Below are 22,270 nucleotides of genomic sequence, written 5' to 3' on the forward strand. Positions count from 1 at the left end.
GATACTGGGGTTTACTTCCAAACTTCAACTCCGGTGCCCATTCGAGTACCAAATAGGTGTGATTTTGCAAGCCTAAAAACCAGAATACACAATACCCTTCAGCTATCCGACAAACAATTTTTGGATGAAATTCACTACCGGAAGCCATTCACCGATACAGGTAACCAAATTCGCTTTGAGTGTATCAAATTGATAAATGATGACGATGTCAACACAATGTTAATGTGTAATGATCAATTTTCTTGTGTTGGTCCGATTGAGTTATTATGCACCGTTGGAAGAACACCAGATGGAATAATAAACTTACTTGAACGCACTATGCCTCGTATTCATGACGCGATCCTGTATTACAACGGCAAATGGAACATGCCACCGCAGAACAAATTTGTTGGTTGCGCGTTCACAGGAAAAAATCCTAAGAAATTTCAAATTCCTTCAACATGTACCATCGATGAACTGAAGAATTTAATCAAGCAAGTTGCACCTAAAGGGATTCCCCCTCTTGGAATTCACGAATCACAAACGGTAAGACGATTGTTTTTCCGCCAACCAGCTCGATTTGAGTATTCAGATACGGTTATAAAATATGAAATAAATGAGCTGATCACCAACGAAGAACTGCTGAAGGTGTTAGTACAATCTAACTACTGGAAAAAATATGGACCAATAGAAATTTTAGCTGTCTTTACTAAATATGTTGAAGACGAGGTCAGTGGGACGTCGCTAAAGAACTGAATGTCATGTTTAATTTTTTGTTTTTTCGTTGATGTAACCTTTATATGTTTACGGCGTGTTTAATTCCCATAATAAAGTTGAATGCGTTGTTTCAGTGGTCCAAAAAATTAATTGTTAAAAGGGTTCATTTTGTATTTTTTTGGATCTTGAGGCTTTGTTTTGACGTGTTAGTTGACGGAACCATGGAACGGGACTATTTTTTTTGGATTCTTTGATGTCCAAACATGAGAAATGGCCGCCCTCCGTTGTCTCAGGGCACTGGCACACCCACGCAAAAAAATCCCAAACATGGGTACTTGAACATGGAAAAAGGGTTCATTTTGTATTTTTTTGGATCTTGAGGCTTTGTTTTGACGTGTTAGTTGACGGAACCATGGAACGGGACTATTTTTTTTGGATTCTTTGACGTCCAAACATGAGAAATGGCCGCCCTCCGTTGTCTCAGGGCACTGGCACACCCACGCAAAAAAATCCCAAACATGGGTACTTGAACATGGAAAAAGGGTTCATTTTGTATTTTTTTGGATCTTGAGGCTTTGTTTTGACGTGTTAGTTGACGGAACCATGGAACGAGACTATTTTTTTTGGATTCTTTGACGTCCAAACATGAGAAATGGCCGCCCTCCGTTGTCTCAGGGCACTGGCACACCCACGCAAAAAAATCCCAAACATGGGTACTTGAACATGGAAAAAGGGTTCATTTTGTATTTTTTTGGATCTTGAGGCTTTGTTTTGACGTGTTAGTTGACGGAACCATGGAACGGGACTATTTTTTTTGGATTCTTTGACGTCCAAACATGAGAAATGGCCGCCCTCCGTTGTCTCAGGGCACTGGCACACCCACGCAAAAAAATCCCAAACATGGGTACTTGAACATGGAAAAAGGGTTCATTTTGTATTTTTTTGGATCTTGAGGCTTTGTTTTGACATGTTAGTTGACGGAACCATGGAACGGGACTATTTTTTTTGGATTCTTTGACGTCCAAACATGAGAAATGGCCGCCCTCCGTTGTCTCAGGGCACTGACACACCCACGCAAAAAAATCCTAAACATGGGTACTTGAACATGGAAAAAATATTCATTTATGTAATTCTTACAAACAAAACTCATGATTCTAAAAACTTATGTTTTTTATGTAATTCTTACAAACATGGAAAAAGGGTTCATTTATGTAATTCTTACAAACATGGGTACTTGAACATGGAAAAAAGGTTCACTTATGAATTATTAATCATTTTAAAAACTTTTATTTTTTATGTAATTCTGACAAACAAAACTCATGATTCTAGGTTCCTTTTTTAAAAAATAAATTTAAAACAACCGTAAACTTCGCTTAAGGACCACAAACAATCGGAATAACAAACTATATTATAAAATAATAAACTGTGCAAAACACGTCAACTATATTAAACAAAAACTGTAATAATTACAAATATTCATGTCAACTACAACACAACAAAATAAATACAATGATCAATGGTCCGTGCGGCGTCTCTGACGAGCCGTGACCGTCCCATCAGCACTGGGTCCCCCTCTCGCAATCGTCAGGCAGTCCTGCATAATGTCATATAACTCTGTGCCTGCAGTGACTATCCTAAGGTTGAGCACACGCTCCAACCTCTGTGCAATCGCCTCATATCCCTCATAATCATCCTGTCAAAGTCAGTAAAAACATTTATTATGAAATTCAAAATAAACAACAACTCATAAAACATTAAACGCGCAAATAATCTTACCACATATGGAGGGGGGTCAAATGCCACTGGAACCTAGGGGCTGGGCGCTGTATGTAGTCCTCAGGGTCTGCAGCTGGTGCATCCCTCTGCTGGTCAGTTGCCTGGGTCGGTGTCATGAAAGGGTGAGATATGCGGAAAAACCACTCAATGTAATCCGCAGATACCTGCCCAGGCACTAAACAAGGCTGACCCGCAGGTAGTAAGTGATCCGCAAACTCCATCCACCTGTCATCTATCTGATCCTGTGACAATCGTGCACTAACAGGCGGCGGAGGGATGCTCTGGATGTAACCGAACTGGCGTACCACCCTCTCCGGTCGAACTGCGACGATCATAGGACCCCATCTGAGCTGACCCTGGAACGATGAAATCTCCTGAAACGCCCTAACACCCCGATGCTCCGTGTACGGCAACCAGGACACATCTGTGACGGTCAAACCATCACAACGTGCCCTGTAGGGTGCTCCTGTGATGCCCTTCATGTGCGCCTTCGACGTCAACCACCGGGAAGCACGTGGGGACGTCTCCTGGTATGTATCGTCAGTCACGCACTGATGCACACTAGGGAAGTGCTCATAGATCCAGCACTACACAATAATTGAGGTTAACATAACATAAAAACATGTTTAAATCATAATCGAACCTAACATATTAATAAACACAAAATTTACCTGAAATAGCGTCAAGTACCCCGCAAGCTGTCGGGTGGTGGTCCTACAAGCCTCATCTAACTGGTCGTACATATGAACCAGCGCGGCAACCCCCCAAGCGTAACCACCACTATGAGCGAGGTCCCGGAAAGCGTCAAGGTGGACCACATGCACGTATGTTGCACTCTTATTAGCAAAAAGAGTGCAACCGACAAGGTGCAGCAAATAAGCGCGAGCTGCGACAATCCACCGCCGGGCCTGACATCTGGTCTCATAAATGTCACGAACCCATCCTAATCGTACATATGCTCCACGTGTGAGTGCTGTCTCGGCTCTGGCCTCCTCCGCAGACACTTCCAGTAACTCCGTGAGCAAGAATCTGGCCTCCTCCGTAGAAAGAGCGTGGAAACTGTGCAAGGCGCCAGTAATGGGCAAATGTAGAATGGACGACACATCATCCAATGTGATCGTCAGCTCTCCTACTGGAAGGTGGAAGGTGCTAGTCTCACTGTGCCACCTCTCCACAAATGCGGATATAAGTCCAGGATCGCCAGTAATAACTGAACAATCTATCAGTGGACTTAATCCTGTGGCAGCCACCAGGCCTTCAATCTCAGGCACTGGCCTCCCAATCAGTGTCAGCTTCCTCCCATGTGACACTAACTTCAAATCAGGACGTTCCTGATTTGAAGTACAAATTATACAATTATTAAAAAAAATTAATCATAAACAAATAAATAAACAATGACAAATAATTAACAAATTAAAATACCTGTCCACTCCACACGGCATGTGCAACATGCTCGGCAAATGATGTGAGCACTGACGGGTCACGTGGACCACCAGGGAATCCCTCTGCAGCATCATCACCATCTGACCCCTCACCACTATCAGCACCCTGTGCGTCCGCACGCATCTCAGGTGCCTCCGTAGGCTGCTCAGGGACATCATCAGTCATGTCAGCGACGTCCTCAGCCATATCACGTCCCTCCGTAGTCATCTGATGAACGCGTAGCCTACGGGCTGAGGTAGTAGGCCTACGCCTCTCGGGAACATCGCCAGCATCCTCGTCAGCAGCTCTATCTCTGCCTACAACTCTACCTATGGCACGACCTAAACCTCGTGTTCTGGCCATGATCTGTAAATCATGTCGAACACGTATTTTTTTCGGTCAAAATATACACAATTTTCTTTATAAAAAATCAACTTTATTTATAAACAAATAAGACTAACTTAAATCAAATTATTTTCACACATACACGACCTAATTTTAAAAAAAAATTAAACAACTTCATTTATATAAAAAAAAATAACTAATGTAAAATAAAATTATTAATAAACATGCACAACTTAATTTTTTTAAAAAAAATTAAACAACTTCATTTATAAAAAAAAAACACAACTAATATAAAAATAATTCATTACTAAACATCCACAACTTAATTTTTTAAAAAAATTAAACAACTTCATTTATAAAAAAAACACAACTAATGTAAAAAAAATTAATTAGTAAACATCCAACTCTTAATTTAAAAAAAAATAAGAAACTTCATTTCTAAAAAAAAACACAACTAAATTACTTAGTAAACATCAACAAGTTAATTTTTTTTTTAAAAAAATAAACAACTTCATTTATAAAAACAAAACACAACTAATATAAAAATAATTCATTACTAAACATCCACAACTTAATTTTTAAAAAAAATTAAACAACTAATGTAAAAAAAATTATTTAGTAAACATCCACAATTTTTTTAGTAAATAAAATACTTCATTTATAATAAAATAAACTAATTAATTATAAAAAATTAGTATTTTTATAAAACTTCCAAAACACACAACTTTAATTATAAAAATAGACAACTTCATTTTTAAAGAAAAAACACTAATTTAAAAAAAAACAATAAACAAAAACAAACACAACTACTTTTATAAAAAAAAATTAATTTACAAATTAATATTTAGTAAAAATACACAATTTAAATTATAAAAAAAATATGACATCAAAAACCCAAACTTCATTTTTCATAAAATCTAAAAAACAAAATAACCAAAATAAATAAAATAATTCATTTAAAAAAAAACAAAACAATTTCTGTTTAAAAAAATTTTTTAAAAAAAAACACAAAAAAAAAACAAAAAAACCACTTCCGGAAGAAGTGGTTCTTCCGGAAACATTCCGGAAGAAAGGGTTCTTCCGGAAAGGTCTTCCGGAACTTTGAAAGTTCTTCCGGAAGTGCGCGTCTTCCGGAATTCTTCCGGATGAACCACTTCTTCCGGAAAGTTCCCGGAAGAGGTTTTCCGGAAGACGTTTGGTTACTTCCGGAAGAACACTTCTTCCGGAAACTTTCCGGAAAATGTTCTTCCGGAACTTCCGGAAGAACCCCTAACGGGTCTTCCGGGAGACTTCTCCGTCAGCCTTTTCCGCCATTTTTTCCGGCGTACTCTCGTCTTCTCCCCTCTCGTCTTCTACCCTAAGGTTCCATTGCTATGCTAAGGTTCCATTGTTATGCTAAGGTTCCATTGCTATGCTAACAGTGATGCACATTACAAGCTAACGGTAAGGGGAAGGGGAACTAACCTGTTCGCGGAGAAGAAGAAGAAAGCCTTGGCGCGCCTCGCGGAGAAGAAGCTTCACGGAGAAGAGAAGAAGAAGCAGGTTCCGGGAGAAGAAGAAGCTGTTCCGGGAGAAGAAGAAGTTGTTCCGGGAGAGAAGAAGAAGCTGTGTTCCGGGAGAGAAGAAGAATCTGTGTTCCGGGAGAGAAGAAGAATCTGTTCGAAAAAAAGTCTTCCGGAAATTACATTTGCGTTTTTTATAATTTTATTTTAAAGGGCAAAATGGTACTTTCAATAAATTGCTGGGTGCACCAGCAATATTGCTGGGTGCACCTAGCAACTCCCAAACTTGAATTAAGTACCCCAAGCACCAAGCCCAACTATGACTCTTCTGAGGAGCCCCCAACAAGGGGGACAAAAAATAAACATTGCCTTCACTTGTGTGTGTATAAGCCAAGAATGTATCTAAGACTTGTATATAACATCTAACTAATTTATTCTCACCGAATTTGCTCATTTTGATGTAAAGTATACTTTCAGTCACAACTCTATTTTTAAGCTGGGAAGGAAACTCTAAATTTTGATTGAAAGAGTTAAATGCTAAATCACTTGTATGAATAACTTTGAAATTAATTTGATTTATTATGTTGAATAAAAAATGTGTACTTTTTAATCCATAAATGTAGAAGTCTATTAAATTGACGTAGAAGGTGAATTTAGTTGAAACCAACTAATAAAAAAGAAAAACACACATAGTTTTAGCATTAATTGTAAGCAGTAAGAATCAAATTAGTATTGAATGAAAATATTTTCTAAATTTTGTTTTTAACAAGTGATATAATTGCGTATATTACAATGGCTTTACTGACCCTTACGTGTAGGAATAAAAAATATTTTTTTATTAAAAATGTACTATTTAATGTTACTAATGTATTAAATATCATAATTTTTAATAAAAGTATTAATTTTTAATCAAAAATTTTAAAGATTTAGATAAATTATGTCCATGATGTATTTTTTTTTTTATATTTTCACCTAATAATAAATTGCGATGTAATTAAACATAAATTCACAGCATATCTGAAGTATTTTAAATTGATGAACGATAAAAATTTACAGCATATCAAAATTAAACTGTATTCTTAAAATAATTAAGAAAATTGTAATTACAATAACGTCTGTCATTGTATATAGTTTTGTACAAGCAGACAAGGTCAATTGGTAGCCAATCCTAAAAGTGGAGTAAGTAGCTATCATGCTCTCATGCCAAATTAGTTTTCTTGGAGAGAATTTTGGCCTTGCCTTATCTTATTAATATTCAAGAGTGTATTTGGTACGATATTTAAATTGATAATTTATTTGATTAGATTAAAAGTATTTGATAAACTAGCTTCTTTACTAGCTTATGACTTATAATTAATTTGTTATTTTTTACATATTTATCATTATTAATATTTTAATATAATTTCTTTTTTACATTAGGTTTAAATCAATCTCTTTTTACCTCCCTGTGAAAGAAAAAAAAAACTTTCTTTGTCCTCATCTCGTGGCCAGAGCCTAATAATTGATGTTAGTGTCATCCAGTGCCATTATTAACTTTCAATTAACAGCTTTTCAATTTCTAACTAATTAATTAATTAGTTTTCCCCAAACATATGTAGAGCACGTTTGTTTCTCAAGTGGAGAGGATCAAACTTACGGTAGGTATCCCAAATTCAGTCTGGATATATGTTTGGGAAACAAAAAATGTAATTTATTCTCTTACGTTTAGCTGCAACACATTTATTTTTAAAGCAACGTTTCGGTTGCCCTTACGTTATGGTAATAAGGGTCATTTTTATCCTTACTTCTCCACCTTTACTTGTATAGCATCAACACACATCTCTCTTGTTTATAACTTAATTTGAAGGTATAATTTTGGGTAAAAAATTATGAAGAATATTAATATTAATTATCACTCTTTATATTTAAATCCACCTACCTGTAAGTCTTCAACCCAAGACCTCAAATGTTTTAAAAGACAAAGTTAATGATCATGTTGATAATCATGTTAATGAAGATCCACCCAAGATTCCAAGATTGCCAATGTGATCTCTTCAAGATAAATTGATATTATTTGAGATTCAGTCATAGATTAAATTATTGAGCATTTATAATCTAATTAGTTATGCACTTTATGTTTTAAAATTGTATTAGTATATATTTGGTGTTTTCTTATTGTTATGCATTTAAATTTGGACCATTTAAAATACAATTATTTTAATTTAAATAATATATCATTTGAATATTAGTGTTGTTTGAATTATATTATTTATTCATGAAATTATTTAATATTGTACTTTTCCAATTTTTACTGATTTATTTAATGTTTTTAACGATATATTACTACTTCATATTTAATAATAAGACATTAATGAATTTTGTATCCTTTTCAGTAATTATATATGTAAAAGTACTTTTTCATTAGTATCAAACAAATTTCATTCCACCAAACATACTTTTGAATATAAAAGCATCCAAATATAAATCAGATTATATAAACTTGATTTTTTTTATCAAACTTAAGTTTCAAACATATTTGTAATTTAAACTTTAAGTTAATCAACTTTAATCCAAACATGGATGTGGAAAGTTAGGTCCTACCCTCCTTTTTTTTCTTACTTCTAAAAAATCAATAATATTTTTTGATTAATTAATAGTTATCACGTAAGTTAGACAAATCCAAATCCATTTGGGAACAATCATTTTCGAAAATGCATGTGCATTCTACATAAGTTGGACTAATGAACAGTGTCCTTGGAGAATAGACCGAACAGTACTTAACACAAGTTGCGCATAAATAGAAAAAGGAATCATTGCGGTTTTGTCTTACTCCACGTATCAAAATCCGGTGGGAGATTCTCTAGATAGCGACGCACTTCTGCTTCATGCCGTGAGCCATTAGAAGTGTCTCTTCTTTTCTCCTCCTTGTCCCTCATTTGTACCCTTGATAACGACGTCATGCATGAACAAATCATGCTCGCTCAGACAAAATAAAACTCCCAAATATAATTTAATTGCCTTAGCTTAACAAAAAAGTCCATCATCAAGAGTGTTTAAACAATCACACTAGTTACCAAGGAAAATCAATTCAATTGGTTAAATTAGGTACGCAAATTATTATAAATTTTTTATTATCTATCATTTTTTATGGATTAAAAAGAACAACACTGATCAACACAGTTTAATATTAAGTTGAATCAATTAAAACTCAAGATTTTGATTGATAATTCTACTCTCAATGGAACGCTCGATTGTTACGGTGAAGACCTTGCTGATTGATATAAATATATTAAAGAGGATTTAATTCAGTTAATTGATCAAGTGATTTATTATAAATTTTTTGTCTTTGATTTCGAATGATAATTGTTAGTGAGCTTGAACTCAAATCAACCCCTTCCTAAACTTTAATTATTTTTCTTCTAACAAAATAACTGTTGGTAATTAATAAAGCTAGTTTGTTTTATAAAAAATATATATATATATATATATATATATATATATATATATATATATATATATATATATATATATATATATATATATATTATGCTACCCTACGCTTTATCTACTCGGATATTAATGTTTGGGTCCGACCATGAAATTACTAGCTAAGCCAATGGATGGAAAGTGTTCCCGGGAATGAGGAGCAAGCACATAACAACGTAGCGAGATTATAGGAGAGCCATAGGGTTATTAGATTAGATACGTTATGAATTTTCAAAACACTTTGCTTTTCTCATGTCATACATAATTTAGCCTTCGAATTAAGAAACTTGTACCACTAATGCCTTTATTCAGCAAAAAAAAAAGAAAAGTCTCTGATGCCTTTACTAGATTTGTTCAATGCGCTATATATGTGTATGAGTGTATCCCATCAAATATTATATTTAGAAAATGCACTAGAAGTGATATAAGTATACAAAAAGTCTCATAGTCTCAGAGTGAATTAATCAGATCAATGAATATTAAGATGAGTAAATATAATATATCTTTTTTATTGAAAAATATCAATTGTTAATTTTTGTTATTGATGAAAAATCAACACACAATCTCTCCCAACTATTTTTTCTTCTCCCTTCAACCACACCAAGTCAATCTTATATGTTATTAGTCCAAGATATGAGTAAGTTTTTGAACTTTGAAACAAATTGGTATAATCGCAATCCAATTCTTAACTGGAACATATATGATATATGCATGTATATATAATTCATTCGGTTGTAGTAGATGAAAGGAAAATTATTTATGCATTATACAAATTTGGAACAATTAGTAGTGTGACCATGTTTCTAGAATAACATTTAATATTTATGCTAGTCAAGTTGAAGAGAGAATAGGGAAGAGAGAGAGAGAGAGAGGAGTGGGGTTGGTCATAGTTGAATGATACGGGATCTATAGCCACTGGGAGCTCTTGAAAGTTGAAAGTGAGATATTTCATCTTCAACTTCAATTCCTTTGTCAGCCTCTTTATATGTCGTCCACTTACCACTGTCATTGCTTTTGTGGTCTCCTTTACAGAGAGTATTTATGGGCTGATCATGATTCATGAATGAATGAACTTGAATTCAACTTGATACGATGCAGGATTGTTTTGTTTGACAAAAATAACTTATAATTGTTAAGTGAGTTAAAAGTTGAAGAATTACTCTTTAATTTAAAGCTGAAAATTGTCAACTTATAATTAAATTAAAAAATAAATTAATCTTCAATGTTGTCTCCGAAATATTTTCTTCTCTCTTAATTGGTTTTTAAACTAATAGTATATTGATATATAATTAAAAACAAAAAAAATAATTATATATTTGAATAAAAAATAAATTATCGCATAATTCAGTATGTCAAATAAGCATTTAAAAAGGAGTATTTTTTTAAAAAAATTATTAAGTCAAAATAAGTTTAAGATATGTATGTCTACAACTACACACCAATATACCGATGTTGTCATACTATTTGGCACCCAAATATGTTAGGTCGGTTGAAAGTAACTTTAGCCAAGATCGATTAGAAATAATCTTAATCGAGGTAAGTAAAAAGTAACTTTAGTCAAGATCGACCAAAAATAATTATAACTAAAGTTGATTGAAAATAGTTCTAACCGATGACGGTCAAAATTATCTTTAACCAAGGTCGTCTGAAAATAATTCTAGCTGATGTTGATCAAAAACCAATCTTGATTAAGGTTAGTAAAAAATAACCTTAGTCGAGGTTGACAAAAAAACAACCCCAATTGAGGTCAGTCAAAAACAACCCAAACCTAGGCTGGCAAAATGAACAAGTCGAGCTGGCCTGACTCGACCCATCGAACCACACATTAAAAGTGGGTCAACCTAGGTCCAATCCATATTCTTTCAGGTTAGAATTTCTTAGTCCCAATCCAATCCTATGTCGGGCTATCAGACTTATTCAGGTCAATTTAGAAATTAATACAAAAAAGTTAAAAAAATTGATTATATATATATATATTCAAAGCCAAAAAATTATTTATTATGCATATATTCTACCTAACAAGTATTGGCAAAATCATTTAAATTATGTTTAATGAATACTCAAATTAATAATATTATTTTGGGGTTATCACTTTTTGTGAACACTTATTTTATGTTTAATGAATATTAAATTAGAAATTATATTAATAAGTTACTATATTTTATTTAATATTTATTATATATTACTAATCGGGCTAGTTTGACCGGAGTCCATTTGACCAGTTGGGATAAATGAGTTGAACAAAAAAGACTTATTTTTATTTGGGCTTACTTTTTTAAAGTCCAGCTTGATCCTAATTACGGGTCAATTGGGTTGACCCATCAAACCAGGTTCATTTTGCAAGCCCTACCTAGACTAAGATGGGTCAAAATTATCCCTAATTAAGGTTGACCAAAAATCATTTTAACTGAGGTCACCAAAATTAACCATAAACAAAATCGAAAAAAAGTCATGATTGAGAAAATAACTTTAACTAAGATCAACAAAAAATAACCTTAGTCAAGGTCAATCAAATTAAAAATACTATATCTTTTGGATAGTTGAAAAAATCATTTTTAAAAAATATGACTTGTGAAAGTAACCATGTCTTATATTAAGTGGGATTCTGTGGGTTGGGAGACTTGTAGGGTCCCTCGTTAAGTGGACTCTAATACTCCCTATTAAGGTCATAATGAAGGGCCAATTGGACTAACAATAAGGTTTGAGGTAAAATTGAAGTTTTATAAATATATTTGATTTAGATAATAAAAATAATTTTTTTAAAAAAAATTAGAATAAGATGTAGGATGTGTCAATTTTACACAATACCCACACATTTTTTTTTTCTTTTTCCCTCCCCTTCCTTCAATCAAATGCAACATGAATTTTTTTCTCTATTTTTTGTTCAAAAATAAATTGCAAGTAACTAGGGTGATGTAGGATACATTTTCACAGATCTTCATTAATTTTTTAATGTTGAGCCGAGAAATTAATATCGTGTGTAAATGCAATTTTTTTATTCTCAAAACTACTATGCAAGAAAACGAAAGGTTTATTTCACGTGATTAAGGTTTTGCAGAAAAGCAGCTTTCAGATTAAGGATTTCATTCATAGTAAATCACATAAAGGAGACAGCACAGAAAGCACTTTGTATGTTTTGTTCAAATATTATATTCATATAATAAAATTATATAGTACTACTATTTACATAATTCCTTTTATTTTCATTGGCAAGCATTATTGTGATTACTTATATATAAATATAAAATTTAACAAATGGATAAAGTTCAATTTGTTAAACAGGTCGTCGTGAGTATTGTAACTTGTAAAATTTATTGTATTGTTTTTTATTCTTATAAATAAATATAAAATTTATCTTTGCCGCTAGAGTGTAGTTTAATGGTCATTTCACAGAATGACTGTAGTGTAGCCTACCAGATGTTACGTCGATCCGAGGAATACGACAACACCCAACATAACTGGTACAGCTATACACCGTAACGCGCTCTGGAAATACTTTTCTCACGCGACTGTTAGAAGCAAGAAAAATGACTGGCTTTTTTTTTTTTGCAAAATTAGAATACTTTCATTATTTTGTTTAAAAAATTAATAAAGTAATATACTTTACAAAATTTTACATGGAAGGTGACTTTCTGAAAGTTGATTTTGGTTTTTGTTAAATCAATTTGTGTTGGTTTTAATAAGAAATTATTAAGTAGTCTTATCTAATAAGTTTTTCAATTAAAAAAAATTAAAAACTAATAAAAATATGTTCTTGAACATAGTTATAGTATGCATTTTTTTTGGTAATAAGAGAAATGTTAATACACTTTTTAATATATTATTTTGAACACTACTGATTGATTTTTTTTGGTCATGATTGAAATCTATTAGAAGTCTATTACTCATGATTTTCATCTCTTATTTAATGAGTCTTATTCATGATTTTATAATTTTTAAAATATTTAATCAATAAAAATAAATCTATTATTAACACTCCTCATATAATAATATTCTCATTCTCTCAATTACATGTTAATATTGATACCTTCGATCATATTTATAAAAAATAAGTTGTGGCATAAAATCTAATAAAACTTATTTCTTATAAATAGTAGCAAGGTAATATTTAATTTCTCTCATTCATTCAGAAGTGTGATTCACCCACTAACCTTGTGTACTTGTCACTAATAAAAACAGTAATTTTTAATCATCTCAAACTGCCATATAATTTATAATTAAAAATAATCTTATATTATAATTTGAACTATTTATTATAAATCTAAAATATAATTTATATATCCAAAAAATATTTATTTATAATGAACTTTAACTATAATATAACTTATTTTTTTAAAATATTTATTTATTATGAATTTTAATTATTAAAAAATATTTATTTTATACACTATAGTGCACAAACTACAAATAAATTATTATGTGAGACATGTTTAACATAATTACATATCCAAATTATCCAAACTAGAAATTAAAATTATTGATTAAGTTAAAATAATTTTGTATCAACTGATTTCCATGAAAATGGATTTTGTATTTTTATTTTATTTTATTAGTTTCCATCGATTTACTAATGATAAATCTATGTCGAAATACTTTATTATCATCTTTTAATAGTAAGATCTTTCTTCAAATATAATTATTTATTATTATTGATATTTAATGGGCTCCCACTTCCCAGCACCTCTGGTCACACGCCACTTCGAAGCCTTTCCATGTGCTTCGTTCGAGTTATTATTTTGGGCAGAGAGAGAGAGAGAAAGAAGAGAGATTTGAATTGAGTGGTATTCCAACGTCGAAAGCAGAGAGGAGAAACAATAAGGTTTCTCCTAAAGTGCTCTGTTTTGTTTTCTCTCTCTGTCTATATGTGACTCCGCCCTCAACACTCTGACCTGTGGTGTCCCTCATGTGACAATTCGGGAGCTGCAAGGTTTCGGTCTTGGGTTGGAATATTGGGAGAACCCCTCCTTCGAAAAATCAAGGTGTGTATTCTTATGTATGTGTTTCTTTCTCCAACTTCCATGTGAATTGTGTTATCTAAGGAAGCAGTGTTTGAGTCGAATTAGCTACTCACACACTTAACATACAATGAATTACTATTTCTCTTCCTCTAATTAGCCTCTTGACCAGTTTTTATCCATATTTGTCGTTGATTTCAGTGACTCCTCTTCGTATTTTTTCTTTTCTCTGTGTTTTGGAAAAGAAAAAAAAAGGTTGTTTTTTTCGGTGGCCAAGTTCGGGTGATAAACATGCGGGGTTAAGATTTCTATTGGGATATGGCGGCTGTAGTTGCGGTGCGTCGCCGTTTTCAGTTGACAATAAAATAGTTTTTCTATTCCCAAAGTCAAGTGAAAAAAAAAAACAAAAAAAAAATAATTATCTTTTGTTGTTGTTCCTAGTCCATCATCTTACATTGGAAAGCCACTACTACATGCCCACCAAATACTGTTACTCGGGTGTGTTGCTGTAAAGCTCTGTTCGTCGAGTAAAATATGCCAAAATGAATCAGTGGATACAGGACATCGATTTGAGAGCTTGTGGTTTGTGTGTTTCATTCTCTGCAACTTTTGTTTGTTCAAACAAAAACCTTTATATATATATATATATATATATATATATATATATATATATATATAGTTAGTTAGTTAGTTTCTGTCTTAATGAGGATGTGAACTTATAACTTCTTTTCCCTTCAGTTAAACTCTCATTTCATCTATCAAATTAATCTTATAATTTTTTTTTTTACAAATAAAACTTACCTGCAGTTATTTATAGTGTTAATTTTTTAATCAAAATTAAAATTCTATATCAGTAACCTTTTAATGTGTACCTTTATGAGTTTAATTGTTCTATATATGTATAAACTAATTTATATTATTATTTAAATTATTTTAAAAATTAATAAATTTATCATAATGATGTCATAATTGAATAACTTTTATACTGTAATGCACAACTATTCTTCTCTACCTTATCTTTATTATGTATATTTTTAAGGTAAAATTCTAATTTTAATTGAAGAGCAAAATTAACAGTACTTCAGAACTATATGGTCCTTTATTTTATTTCATTTAACCGTTCCTTTTTTGTAAACATAAATTGAAAATAATGTTTAGCACTGGGCATAAATTTTCAATAGCTTGCAAATTGTGGCATATATGACATTTTATGCTTAATTTGGATGTTGCTTTCGTTTCTATATTGGAAAGGTTAAGCATCATGTGGTTTGCATTGTTTCTATCCATGTTTGAAAGTAGATCACTCACTTGGGTATTGCCCAAGTAGTAACTTGCATAGCTTTGTCCAAACTCGCCCCGGTCCCAACTAATTCTTGCCAGGGGAAGCTAATATTTTCACCCCACACCATGTACAATAAATAACTCTCAACGGCATAGATAAAAATGGAAAAAAAACCCTTCTTTACGTCATCCTTTATCTATTTGTTTTTCTTTTGAAAAAAGTGTAGAAAATTGTCTCAACCTGTTATATTCTTAATTAAATTTATATGCATTTTTTTTTCTAATTTTAGAAGATGTCGCTGGTTAGAGTCATGGTCAAGTTGGATTGCGGGGACCTTTATAGATTTTGAGATAATTTTAGATAATACGGTGATGGCAATTTGGCATGGACGTACCTAGTGTGATGATTGTAATAAAAATTAGTATTCTGGTTGGAATTGGAATCGAATCTTTATGTCACATTCAAATGGTTTTTGCTTTTTTGGCTTGAGAATCTATTGTGTTTACTCACCCAAGCGTGTGCTGCCTTTTTACAACTCCGTGGCGTGGCATAGTTTCAGTCTCAATTCCTTCGGGCTGTTATCACACAATTGGCCTGAGATTGTCTCTTCGCCAAATCAAATTCTAATTTCGTTTGAATCTCCATCTCAAAGTAACACATATCACGAAACTGGTAAATCAATTGACACAGATTGTTTGAGTTTAATTAGAAATCTCAAATTTAAATCTTGAGTATGTAGAATTGCGTTAAAAAATTAGAGAGAATTTTGTCATTCATAATAACAAAATTACTTCTGATAGAAAATACCTTATGATCTAAAAAAGAAAAGTAATACATTCCAATTTTGTGTCTTTTTTTAAGAGTGAGCTAGGTTGTTGTAAAGATTAAGCTAAATTATAGTAAGACTTTATTTGGTTTCGTTTTTTACTTAATTACTCATTTGTTCCTGCCCCAGCACATATTATTCTTTTTCTTAATGAATGTTGGTGGAATGGAATGATTCTCGAATGAAATGAAACTGTATCAATTGGAAGAAAAAAATATGATGAGAAAGCTAATCCGAAATAACCAAATTAATGATGAAGTTTGTAAAGTAAAATGCTTTTTTGGCTGTGCTCATCAAAAGAAAAAGTGAAATCCTTTTGGTGATGCCGTGATTCTCCAGGCATTCTTCTTGTTGACCCTTTATTCTTATCTCCTTCTGCCATCTTTTGCTAATCCACTGCACATGGAACAGTCAGCGTTTACCTTATTCCTAAAATCATGTTCAAAGGTCAAGAGAAGGAGCATGCAGAATCGTAGATTCTGTAGTAAGGACTAGACTAAGGAGGGATGCCTGAAGTAGTGAGTGACTGAAGCATTTTACTGGACACTTGCTCCCGTACTAAGTTTGACACCCACAACATAAGAGAGAGAGTTTCAATCAGATATAAGAATCAAGAATATGCACTAGGGCAACAATGTTGTCTATTATATTGGAAGATCTTTGACCAAAACCAAAAGAAACACAAAACTTAACTTACGAGTCACCTTACCCAAACTAGAATCTTTGTTACTGACTTATAAAAGAAAAATGTAAATATAGAAATAACAGAATTGGACCCATTTTTCCTATAACACACATTGTTACCGCTATGTGAAGATTTATCTTGAGTAATGCTACTTATCACTGCACCAAAGTCAAAAACTGTATAGTTCTGTTATTGCTAACTAGTCGTTGCTGGGCTGAGGTAAAGTATGGCTGTGAAATTAAACTATTAAATCACTGAATTTTTCACATTCATGCAGGAAAACGAAGAAGCTCGTTGATTGGAGAAGTTGGTTTAATGGCTAAAGTTTGTTGGCCATATTTTGATCCTGAGTATGAGAACTTCAGCAATAGAATGAACCCTCCAAGGTTTGCTATTTTATTCTCTGGAACTACAAGTTTGTTTTTAAACGGTTTGCAAATTAAGTAGCCTCTTTTTAACTAAAGGAAAGGGATCACTAATCATAATCATAGTAAAATCAATTTTAGAGTTGATTTTCATGGATATTTAATCGTTTCCCTAAGTATATGTACCCAAATGAAAAATTCCCTGAATGTCAGTCAACTGTATTAACTCAACCTTACTAAACAAGAATGGAGCAAGATATGAATTTTAAAAAGTTGCTTTAATTCCTCACTTACCCTTGTTATAAAAAAGATGTAATCAACTCAATCCCAAGTGTAGTAAAGGGCTCAACAGTAACACCTTGTACAATTGGGGTTTATAATGGGACTTTCTTGAATCCTGAAAGAAATGACTCGTTGATAGTGAACTCTGTTTACACTTCGCAGGGTCTCTGTGGACAATGCTAGTTGCCATGATTGTACACTGATTAAGGTATAATTTCTCAAAATAATACATTATGACTTTTTCTTTTTTCCCCACAATCTCCTTGTGAGTTGTGGTTTGTGTTTTTGCATTGAGCTTCTTAGCAAGCCCAGCTTATGTGGTGTTTTAAGTTTTTTCAACTTAGAGCTTTGATTTTTAATTATTTTCAAATTATATTAGATTTCATTAGGCCTCAGAGATTTCAATCTAAAGTCAAAAGTTCAGTCAAACTTGATCACACTTTAGGATCATGATCAATCCACCAAGGATCATACCACTTTCTGGATAGCCTGTGGTTTGTCTCATTGACAGCCTTTCCAGAAACCTCTTTTTAAGTTCACGAGGAGAAGTACTTACAAATTCAATGTGAAAACTAAACAGATAAAACTGTTGTTAAAATTTTATCCACTTTATGCTAAAAGGTTTCTTTGTTCCTTGCAAGTGTTGTGCACCATAGGGATACCGACTTCATTGTCATCATATCATCATTTTTAATAGTTCTTGAAAGAATCATTTAGTTGGAGACTAGTAAATGCAATATGTAACTGTAATGTTATCCTCTACTAATGAATTTATATCGTGACCCCCCAAAAATTACAGATTGATAGTGTTAACAAACCTGGAATTCTGCTGGAAGTTGTGCAAATCTTGACAGACCTTGACTTCGTAATTACCAAAGCTTACATATCTTCTGATGGGGGTTGGTTTATGGATGGTATGTTTGTGACTGAATTGATCTTTTATTTGAAATGCATTAATAAGTAATAACTACACTGATGTGTCCTGTTCATACTTGTTATTGGCCTAATTAAATGTGGGTGTTATGAACTTTCTCTCCATTACTGTCATTTTTCCTCTCAACTATATGAATGTATCCATGAGAGTATGAAGTGTTTTACCCTCTTTCTTGTGTCTTTCCATCTGTGATAGCCAACTCCACCCGCTGAGAAAAGGTTTGGTTTTTGTATTTTATTGTTGTCTTTGCATTTGAGTTCATGGACAGCAAACGTGTACGTGTGTCTTACAGTTGATCCAAAATTGTCAAGAAAATGAGTTTGACATGAGATTTAGATAACCGATATTTATTCTCTCTCTCTCAAACACACACACATTCATGCTCACATGTGCCTGAACACTCCCTAACTTGTTCACCTAATGAAATACAGTATTTCATGTCACGGACCAGCAAGGAAAAAAGATAACAGATAGCAAAACCATCGACCTCATTGAAAAGGTATACATCCTTCTTTCTCTAACACATTTATCTGATATATTATTATATTAAATATGGTAACTATCTAACCACAATGTGAAAGAGTTAAAAAGTTAAAATGATTGATGAAAAATTGAAATATATATAAATAAACTTAATAAGGGAGAAATCTTTGAAAAATGATTTTTATCTGTCTCAAAGAAACCAGGCATGATTGAGAGTTCCTATTTTTCGTAATGTCAAAAACTATGATAGTTGTATAAATCAGGCACATAATAGTGATATTACTCATAAATGTAGAAAAAAGAAGTAAGAAACCAGTGATCAGATACCCTTACTACCAGCTCACCCTACCATTCCCTTGACTGCGTAGCAGTATAATAATGCATAACAACTACTGAGAGCTACTTTTTAACAGTTTTTCTTACAATAGGCTCTAGGACCAAAGAGCAAGAGCACAGAAGGGGTGAAAAATTGGCCGAGCAAACACGTTGGAGTGCATTCTGTTGGTGATTATACAGCCATTGAGCTAATTGGCAGAGACCGCCCAGGTCTCTTGTCTGAGATTTCGGCTGTTCTTGCCAACCTCCATTTTAATGTTTTTGCAGCAGAAGTTTGGACTCATAACAGGCGAATTGCTTGCGTTCTTTATGTCAATGATGCAACAAACCAAGTTGCGGATGATCCAAAAAGATTATCTCTTATGGAGGAGCAGCTCAACAACATCTTACGTGGATGTGATGGTGAGAAAGTAGCCAGGACCAGTTTCTCCATGGGTTCCACCCATATGGATCGGCGGCTTCACCAAATGTTGTTCGCTGATCGGGATTATGAAAGTTATGCAGTAGCAAGAGAAGTTGATAGTCCTCCCTCTTTAAGGCCAAGAATCACAATAGAACGTTGTGAGGAAAAAGGGTACTCAGTGGTCAGTGTCAAGTGCAAAGATAGGGCAAAACTCATGTTTGACATTGTTTGCACTCTTACTGATATGCAATATGTTGTTTTCCATGCCACAGTATCATCAGATGGCCCTTATGCATTGCAGGTATGTTACATTGATATTGTATTCTGTATGTTAATTTATGAATCATGTAAGGAAGAAATAGAATAATGTTTTATAGGGAATAGGAATATCTTGATCCGTGTATCCATCTTTTCTTTATTTGGTTTTACACTAATTATGTTTATTGAATCCATATGTACGTCTAAATTTGCTTCAATTTGATTGGTACAAGATGTTTAAAGCATGTATTTGTAAGAAATGACATAGCTGAAACATATTTGAACTTGGATTAATTTACTTAATTAGAAGGAGTGAGATCCAATTGAGAAATGTGAACTAAAAAGTTAGTTGATGTTGTACTTTTAGGAGTATTTTATTCGACATATGGATGGATGCACGCTTGATACACAAGGAGAAAAAGAAAGGGTCATCCAATGCATTGAAGCTGCTATTCGAAGAAGAGTAAGCGAGGTAACTTTCAGATTTGAATTAATTTCTATATGCTTATTTAACTATTGTAAAAAAAAAAAAAAGAAGACGGATGAAGTTCTGATTCTCAAATCTTAGCTCTGAGCAAGGATTTTGGTTTAGTTTGAAAGTTTTCCTGTAATCTTTAGTGACTTCATGATTTCCGGTATAAGTTTTGCTACTATTCTACTTAATATGTAGTGTATGTGATTCTGCAAGAGAAAGTTTTCTGAATTTAACAGAATTATTACATTTTTGCATCTGCGGCTATCTACTTGTATTGCTGCAATGGTACAGCAAATGCATGTGGCTACTCAGATTGTATCTGACCATCATATCCAATAGTGACAATGATGGTCATTTGTCTTCAACAGAGCTTAAGAATCTATAAGCTCCATATATTATCATCTACATCCCTATATCTTAAAAGCACACATTTCCAGATGAAGGACAAGTTATTTTTTTATATACGTTCTTTTCTTTGATATTCAAATTAAGCTTATGACAAATCAAAATATAAGTAATAAGTTGTGCATGCAAATTATCGTGAGTTTAATTTTAATATACGATCAGACAATCAGTTAGAAATTATTGTATATATGACTTTTAAAGTAATTATTATAAAAATAAATAATCTTATCATACATAATAATAATCTATGACTACATAATAGTATATAAACATTAGGCAGATGTTAACCCCTTAGTATCTTAAGGACCCTGACTAAAGAAATAAAAGAAAAAATGATATTATGGGATGTGGAAAAATGTGTTCTATACCTTCTAAATGGGTTCTTATATGATTTTCAATAAAATGTTTTTTTTAATTGTTTAACTAGTGTCCTAAGTTAGTAAGACTCAAAACATTATACTCGGTACATTGTAAAAACCTTTTACAGATCAATATTTAAATTATTTTTGATCTTATTCTTAATTGTCATTTTCTTCATAATCTGAATTAATTTTCAAGGAATAGACAATATTTGAAGTCTTATATTGATTGTGGACACAACAGGGTGTGAGCCTTGAGCTGTGTGCAAAGGATAGAGTGGGGTTGCTGTCAGAAGTAACAAGGATTCTACGAGAGAATGGGTTGTCAGTGTGTAGGGCAGGTGTATCAACAAGAGGGGAGCAAGCACTGAATGTGTTCTACGTGAGGGATGCATCAGGGAACCCTGTGGACATGAAAACTATGGAAGCACTTTGTAAAGAAATAGGTAAAACAATGATGGTGGATGTCAAGAGAGTGCCAAGCAATACCAAAGCACCTGAGACTCGAGGATGGGCTAAAACTAGTTTCTTCTTTGGTAACTTGTTGGAAAGGTTCTTGACCTAATAATAATCATGCATAGTAAAAGGCACATGATTATGTACAGAAGAATAAAGTTGTTTGTGTCTCAACTCTCAAACATGGACTTTGACTTATTAATTGTTAGTATCAGAACAATGCTTCACAAATATTACGACCTTCCACACTTCCCCATCTTTCATTTATCCTGTTTTAATTCTCTGCCCCCATTACCCTTCTCCAATCATGAATTTTTTGGTTTGTCACCGAACCAATAGAGAGCGAATATTAATTTTAACTTTTTTTATTTGTATAAAAGTAATCGAAGATAAATATTGGAATTTATAACTACTTAACACATGTTAAACTAACTCAATTAGACTCATTGTTATTTTAACATTTTTATACCTTGATATATCATTAAATAGATATTGTTTTTTCTTTTTTATAGATTAAATAGGTCTTGTTAAACCAATTAAATACCACCATGGACGGATAC

The 22,270-nt window shown here is 32.8% G+C and overlaps 1 protein-coding gene across 6 annotated transcripts; it reads left to right on the top strand.

The window, feature by feature from the left end:
* Positions 1-13,883: 13,883 nt before the first annotated feature.
* Positions 13,884-21,973, top strand: LOC114415474 (ACT domain-containing protein ACR3-like). 6 transcript variants are annotated; one of them, XM_028380170.1, is made up of 10 exons: positions 13,884-14,185; positions 14,363-14,497; positions 14,603-14,743; positions 17,232-17,340; positions 17,764-17,809; positions 18,401-18,515; positions 18,967-19,034; positions 19,447-20,058; positions 20,383-20,487; positions 21,499-21,973. In XM_028380170.1, the coding sequence occupies exons 3-10, from the start codon at positions 14,704-14,706 to the stop codon at positions 21,817-21,819; spliced, it is 1,416 nt and encodes a 471-aa protein (XP_028235971.1). In that variant the 5' UTR covers positions 13,884-14,185; positions 14,363-14,497; positions 14,603-14,703; the 3' UTR covers positions 21,820-21,973. The 6 variants fall into 6 exon arrangements, with proteins under 6 accessions (XP_028235971.1, XP_028235973.1, XP_028235974.1 ...); XM_028380172.1 differs by lacking the exon at positions 14,603-14,743 and having other exon boundaries at positions 13,885-14,185; XM_028380173.1 differs by lacking the exons at positions 14,363-14,497; positions 14,603-14,743 and having other exon boundaries at positions 13,885-14,199.
* Positions 21,974-22,270: the final 297 nt, after the last annotated feature.

The sequence above is a fragment of the Glycine soja genome, chromosome 6, assembly GCF_004193775.1.
Source record: "Glycine soja cultivar W05 chromosome 6, ASM419377v2, whole genome shotgun sequence".
Classification (NCBI taxonomy): domain Eukaryota; kingdom Viridiplantae; phylum Streptophyta; class Magnoliopsida; order Fabales; family Fabaceae; genus Glycine; species Glycine soja.

Excerpts from the sequence above, each read along its gene's own strand:
- LOC114415474 (XM_028380169.1), top strand. The coding sequence starts at position 15,896 with ATGTCACATTCAAATGGTTTTTGCTTTTTTGGCTTGAGAATCTATTGT. Across the intron at positions 16,116-17,231 it reads TAACACATATCACGAAACTG|GAAAACGAAGAAGCTCGTTG; the intron begins GTAAATCAATTG and ends ACATTCATGCAG. Across the intron at positions 19,035-19,446 it reads CCATCGACCTCATTGAAAAG|GCTCTAGGACCAAAGAGCAA; the intron begins GTATACATCCTT and ends TTCTTACAATAG.